This window comes from Squalius cephalus (assembly GCF_949319135.1).
Source record: "Squalius cephalus genome assembly, chromosome: 8".
Taxonomy (NCBI): domain Eukaryota; kingdom Metazoa; phylum Chordata; class Actinopteri; order Cypriniformes; family Leuciscidae; genus Squalius; species Squalius cephalus.
This window is the reverse complement of record NC_137129.1, coordinates 46338631-46346130: the sequence shown is the minus strand read 5'-3', so window position 1 is coordinate 46346130 and position 7500 is coordinate 46338631. Positions and strand designations below refer to the sequence as shown.

Here is a 7500-nt window from a genome sequence, read left to right as displayed (position 1 = left end):
GTGTGTTGTGTCTAGTGCACACTATACAGTGAGGAATCATGGTGTGTGTGCCGTGTCCAGTGCACACTATACAGTGAGGAATCATGGTGTGTGTGTCGTGTCTAGTGCACACTATACAGTGAGGAATCGTGTAGTGTGTGTCGTGTCTAGTGCACACTATACAGTGAGGAATCATGGTGTGTGTGTTGTGTCTAGTGCACACTATACAGTGAGGAATCATGGTGTGTGTGTCGTGTCCAGTGCACACTATACAGTGAGGAATCATGGTGTGTGTGTGTTGTGTCTGGTGCACACTATACAGTGAGGAATCATGGTGTGTGTGTCGTGTCCAGTGCACACTATACAGTGAGGAATCATGGTGTGTGTGTTGTGTCTAGTGCACACTATACAGTGAGGAATCATGGTGTGTGTGTCGTGTCTAGTGCACACTATACAGTGAGGAATCATGGTGTGTGTGTCGTGTCTAGTGCACACTATACAGTGAGGAAACATGTAGTCTGTGTGTTGTGTCTAGTGCACACTATACAGTGAGGAATCATGGTGTGTGTGTCGTGTCCAGTGCACACTATACAGTGAGGAATCATGGTGTGTGTGTCGTGTCTAGTGCACACTATACAGTGAGGAATCATGGTGTGTGTGTCGTGTCCAGTGCACACTATACAGTGAGGAATCATGGTGTGTGTGTCGTGTCTAGTGCACACTATACAGTGAGGAATCATGGTGTGTGTGTCGTGTCTAGTGCACACTATACAGTGAGGAATCATGGTGTGTGTGTCGTGTCTAGTGCACACTATACAGTGAGGAATCATGGTGTGTGTGTCGTGTCCAGTGCACACTATACAGTGAGGAATCATGGTGTGTGTGTTGTGTCTAGTGCACACTATACAGTGAGGAATCATGGTGTGTGTGTTGTGTCTAGTGCACACTATACAGTGAGGAATCATGGTGTGTGTGTTGTGTCTAGTGCACACTATACAGTGAGGAATCATAGTGTGTGTGTGTCGTGTCTAGTGCACACTATACAGTGAGGAATCATGGTGTGTGTGTCGTGTCCAGTGCACACTATACAGTGAGGAATCGTGTAGTGTGTGTCGTGTCTAGTGCACACTATACAGTGAGGAATCATGGTGTGTGTGTTGTGTCTAGTGCACACTATACAGTGAGGAATCATGGTGTGTGTGTCGTGTCTAGTGCACACTATACAGTGAGGAATCATGGTGTGTGTGTCGTGTCCAGTGCACACTATACAGTGAGGAATCATGGTGTGTGTGTCGTGTCTAGTGCACACTATACAGTGAGGAATCATGGTGTGTGTGTGTTGTGTCTAGTGCACACTATACAGTGAGGAATCATGGTGTGTGTGTCGTGTCTAGTGCACACTATACAGTGAGGAATCATGGTGTGTGTGTCGTGTCCAGTGCACACTATACAGTGAGGAATCATGGTGTGTGTGTCGTGTCTAGTGCACACTATACAGTGAGGAATCATGGTGTGTGTGTCGTGTCTAGTGCACACTATACAGTGAGGAAACATGTAGTGTGTGTTGTGTCTAGTGTACACTATACAGTGAGGAATCATGGTGTGTGTGTCGTGTCCAGTGCACACTATACAGTGAGGAATCATGGTGTGTGTGTGTTGTGTCTGGTGCACACTATACAGTGAGGAATCATGGTGTGTGTGTCGTGTCCAGTGCACACTATACAGTGAGGAATCATGGTGTGTGTGTTGTGTCTAGTGCACACTATACAGTGAGGAATCATGGTGTGTGTGTCGTGTCTAGTGCACACTATACAGTGAGGAATCATGGTGTGTGTGTCGTGTCTAGTGCACACTATACAGTGAGGAAACATGTAGTCTGTGTGTTGTGTCTAGTGCACACTATACAGTGAGGAATCATGGTGTGTGTGTCGTGTCTAGTGCACACTATACAGTGAGGAATCATGGTGTGTGTGTCGTGTCTAGTGCACACTATACAGTGAGGAATCATGGTGTGTGTGTCGTGTCCAGTGCACACTATACAGTGAGGAATCATGGTGTGTGTGTTGTGTCTAGTGCACACTATACAGTGAGGAATCATGGTGTGTGTGTTGTGTCTAGTGCACACTATACAGTGAGGAATCATGGTGTGTGTGTTGTGTCTAGTGCACACTATACAGTGAGGAATCATGGTGTGTGTGTCGTGTCTAGTGCACACTATACAGTGAGGAATCATGGTGTGTGTGTCGTGTCCAGTGCACACTATACAGTGAGGAATCATGGTGTGTGTGTTGTGTCTAGTGCACACTATACAGTGAGGAATCATGGTGTGTGTGTGTTGTGTCTGGTGCACACTATACAGTGAGGAATCATGGTGTGTGTGTCGTGTCCAGTGCACACTATACAGTGAGGAATCATGGTGTGTGTGTGTGTTGTGTCTGGTGCACACTATACAGTGAGGAATCATGGTGTGTGTGTCGTGTCCAGTGCACACTATACAGTGAGGAATCATGGTGTGTGTGTTGTGTCTAGTGCACACTATACAGTGAGGAATCATGGTGTGTGTGTCGTGTCTAGTGCACACTATACAGTGAGGAATCATGGTGTGTGTGTCGTGTCTAGTGCACACTATACAGTGAGGAAACATGTAGTCTGTGTGTTGTGTCTAGTGCACACTATACAGTGAGGAATCATGGTGTGTGTGTCGTGTCTAGTGCACACTATACAGTGAGGAATCATGGTGTGTGTGTCGTGTCTAGTGCACACTATACAGTGAGGAATCATGGTGTGTGTGTCGTGTCCAGTGCACACTATACAGTGAGGAATCATGGTGTGTGTGTTGTGTCTAGTGCACACTATACAGTGAGGAATCATGGTGTGTGTGTTGTGTCTAGTGCACACTATACAGTGAGGAATCATGGTGTGTGTGTCGTGTCTAGTGCACACTATACAGTGAGGAATCATGGTGTGTGTGTCGTGTCTAGTGCACACTATACAGTGAGGAATCATGGTGTGTGTGTCGTGTCCAGTGCACACTATACAGTGAGGAATCATGGTGTGTGTGTTGTGTCTAGTGCACACTATACAGTGAGGAATCATGGTGTGTGTGTGTTGTGTCTGGTGCACACTATACAGTGAGGAATCATGGTGTGTGTGTCGTGTCCAGTGCACACTATACAGTGAGGAATCATGGTGTGTGTGTTGTGTCTAGTGCACACTATACAGTGAGGAATCATGGTGTGTGTGTCGTGTCCAGTGCACACTATACAGTGAGGAATCATGGTGTGTGTGTCGTGTCTAGTGCACACTATACAGTGAGGAATCGTGTAGTGTGTGTCGTGTCTAGTGCACACTATACAGTGAGGAATCATGGTGTGTGTGTTGTGTCTAGTGCACACTATACAGTGAGGAATCGTGTGTGTGTCGTGTCCAGTGCACACTATACAGTGAGGAATCATGGTGTGTGTGTCGTGTCTAGTGCACACTATACAGTGAGGAATCGTGTAGTGTGTGTCGTGTCTAGTGCACACTATACAGTGAGGAATCATGGTGTGTGTGTTGTGTCTAGTGCACACTATACAGTGAGGAATCATGGTGTGTGTGTCGTGTCCAGTGCACACTATACAGTGAGGAATCATGGTGTGTGTGTCGTGTCTAGTGCACACTATACAGTGAGGAATCGTGTAGTGTGTGTCGTGTCTAGTGCACACTATACAGTGAGGAATCATGGTGTGTGTGTTGTGTCTAGTGCACACTATACAGTGAGGAATCATGGTGTGTGTGTCGTGTCCAGTGCACACTATACAGTGAGGAATCATGGTGTGTGTGTCGTGTCTAGTGCACACTATACAGTGAGGAATCGTGTAGTGTGTGTCGTGTCTAGTGCACACTATACAGTGAGGAATCATGGTGTGTGTGTTGTGTCTAGTGCACACTATACAGTGAGGAATCATGGTGTGTGTGTCGTGTCCAGTGCACACTATACAGTGAGGAATCATGGTGTGTGTGTCGTGTCTGGTGCACACTATACAGTGAGGAATCGTGTAGTGTGTGTCGTGTCTAGTGCACACTATACAGTGAGGAATCATGGTGTGTGTGTTGTCTAGTGCACACTATACAGTGAGGAATCATGGTGTGTGTGTCGTATGTCTAGTGCACACTATACAGTGAGGAATCGTGTGTGTGTCGTGTCTAGTACACACTATAAAATTATAAATTACTTTTTTTTTGTGATTTTATTTATTTTAGTCAGTATTATTTTGTTGTTTATATTTTAATATGGCTTGAATTCACCACTTTTATGTTTTTTTATGTAAAGAAATTGTTGTTACTTAAAATTATTTATTTTAAATGATGTTTTATTAACAAAGTTCGGGAGGAGCACATTCAGATAATTAAACCTAATTAAACACGAGTGGACCACACTCTGTTAATCAACCCAATCAACGAGGTAAGAGGTGTATATTTATATATATACTGCAAACTTACCTCCGTTCGTTGACAGTTTAACAGCATATTGGTTCGCCCTTTGTGCTATCATGTCGCAACTGAAGCCCAGCCCTCGCCTCCACCAGCGAGACATCAAAATTCCTCCCCGGCGTCTTCCTATCGTTCGGCCGTCCCAACAATTCCACCTATTGGGAAGTGGACAGTCATAGGATTGAGGCAAGCGCTGATCAATTCGGATGTTCAGTTCTCGCAAAGGATGAGTAAAGCGCAACTGTATGCACTCTATGTCTTTGCAATCAGCCAACCTCTCTCCGAAGTCCACGCCGGCCAATAGGCAAAGTGAAGCCCGCAAAGCTCAGGATTCACCTCGCTCGACAACACCATCATCTCACCGCACCAAATCCAGCTCGCTTCCAGCATCAGGCCACAGCGGCAGGCCTTCAGCGAGCTTGGGCCGCGCCCCAGTTTCCTCCGCTGTCGGACCTCACCAGCCGGCTGCAGCGCCGGCCCCCCCTCAGCATATCAGTCTGTTGCTCCCGCTGCTTCTAATCCTTTTTCTTTTCAGTGGCCTTCGGCACCCGTTCCAGACGCTAGTGTGAGGCTGCCTCCGCTAGCAATGGAGGCCCAATCATTTCAACCTTTTTCGCGACAGCTACTAACCCCTCCCCTTTTCAGTGGCCTGCAGCTCCAGCTCTAACCCTCCGCTTGCAGCACAAGCCCACTCTTCTCATTTTCAACCTCCCCAAGCCCCAGAGGCCGATTCAAGCGTGAGGCTGCCTCCGCTGTCAATCGCAGCCCCGGCTTTGGTCCCTTCCAGCTCTCTTCTCCAGGCAAAATCTCAGCACTCTCTCTTTACAGCAACACAGATGCCCGTCCCATCGAACGCAGTCGCGGCGGAGCCGCCCCCAGTGTCTCAAAACATCCGAGCTCAGATTCTGTCAGAAATTCAGGACGCTGGCTCCAGAGGCGGACCAATTCCGAACTCCAGTACCTCAATATTCAGAACTAATATTCCCGCAACACACCCGTTAAAACCTCTCCCCAGTTTCTCCCAGAACCCTCCAATCCTATGTGCCAGCTTGGAGGTGTTTTAAAGCATTCCACTTCTCATATAACTTGCCGTTCCCCGATTTTTCTCTTTCAATCACCTCATTTATCTCCTACCTTAACAGCATTAAGGGCCTCCAAGTCGGATCCATCAAAGGTTACCTGAGCGGCGTCCAGTTTTTCCACAAATTGATGTACGGCACCCCCTCCCCCAAGATAAATAATTCACAAACCTCCCTCCTGATCAAAGGGATTCAACCATCTCAGCCCACCCGCCCCGACACCAGACAACCCATAACGCTAGACATTCTCACAGAATGTATCCATGCCCTCCGCACAGGCTACCAGCCCCTCAATACCGCCCGCACACTCCACGCCATGTTTATCCTAGCCTTTTTTGGTTTTCTTAGATGCTCGGAACTCGTTATCACTTCCAAATTCGACCCAAGAGTCCACCCCACCATCTTATCAGTACTGGATAGCGAAACCATCTCATATTTGATTAAGCAAAGCAAAACAGACCAAACCAAAAAAGGCCATTTCATCTACATCTTCAACTTCTCATCGCCAGTCCAACCATACCAATCCGTTCGGGCATTTCTTCAATGGAGAAGCTCTCAGGCTAAATCCCCTCTTGATCCCCTATTCATATTCCAGCAAACCCGTGACACGCTTTTGGTTCCAGAAACACCTCAAATCCGTTCTCCAACAGTCAGGCATCCCAGCAAAAAATTTCTCCAGTCACTCTTTCCGCATCGGGGCAGCAACCTCAACCTCAGGCCTCTCCCAGCAGCAGATCCAAGCTCTCGGAAGATGGTCCTCGGATGCGTTCCAAAGCTACATCAGGACCAACCGGTTCCACATTAAAGAAGCCCACCAAACTCTCGGCGATTAAAACCCTCCAGGTCGTCCACCTAGGTCTTCTTTCTCCGTCCAGCGAGCATTGATCTCCCAGAGGACGTACCATGCATCTGTTTCCTCTTTCTCCGTCCAGCAAGCACCGATTTCCCAGCGGACACAGCAAGAACTCTCCCGGCTGGGCTTCCAAAATGTGTCACTCCGCCGTCGACTGGTAGGACCCACCAGCCCGAAGCCGTGAGCTGCTCCCGTCGTTGTTCCACATTACGTCTGTTCCCCACTCGTGAGCCAGCAGGCCCTCCGGGTCAAGCAACCAGGCTTATTCTCAAATCACCAGCCCGCCAAATTCCTGCATTTTGGGGCTGTCCTTTGCTCTTTTTGGGGGAGTACTCTGGGTTCGGGCAAAATTTCCGAGCTCGGAGCCCTCCCCCGGACAGCACGCCAAATACACATAATCTTTACTCTGTTTAATTGATGTAAGGGTGAACTCGTGAAATGTATATTTTATGAATGTGTGTGTGTGTGTGTGTGTGTGTTGCAGAGAGAGGAGCGCCACAGAAGAGCTGTCTGGGAGCAGAATCTTCTGGAGATCCTCAAACACAACGAGGAGGCGGCTGTCGGTCTGCACACATTCACACTGGGACTGAACCAGCTCAGCGACATGGTGCTCTATCTCACACACACACACACACACACACACACACACACACACACACACACACGGTGCTTTATCTCTCACACACACACACACACACACTCTCTCACACACACACACACACACACACACACACACACACACATGGTGCTTTATCTCACACACACACACACACACACACACACTCTCACACACACGCACACTCTCACTCACACACTCTCACTCACACACACACACACACACACACACACACACACACTCACACACACTCACTCACACACTCACACACACACTCACACTCTCACACACACGCACACACGCACACACTCACACACACTCACACACTCTCACTCACACACACACACACACACTCACACTCTCACACACACACACACGCACACACTCTCACGCACACACTCACACACACACTCACACACTCTCACTCACACACACACACACACACACTCACACTCTCACGCACACACACACGCACACACACACTCTCACGCACACAC

At 48.1% G+C, this 7500-nt stretch overlaps 1 protein-coding gene across 1 annotated transcript in view; it reads left to right on the top strand.

Annotated features, from left to right (window-relative positions):
* ctss1 (cathepsin S, ortholog 1) overlaps positions 1 to 7500 on the top strand; it is a 22119-nt gene that overhangs the window by 5493 nt on the left and 9126 nt on the right. Inside the window, exon 4 of the mRNA XM_079879919.1 lies at positions 6872 to 6994. Within this exon, the coding sequence (XP_079736045.1) occupies positions 6872 to 6994 (123 nt within the window). The remainder of the gene's footprint in view (positions 1 to 6871; positions 6995 to 7500) is intronic.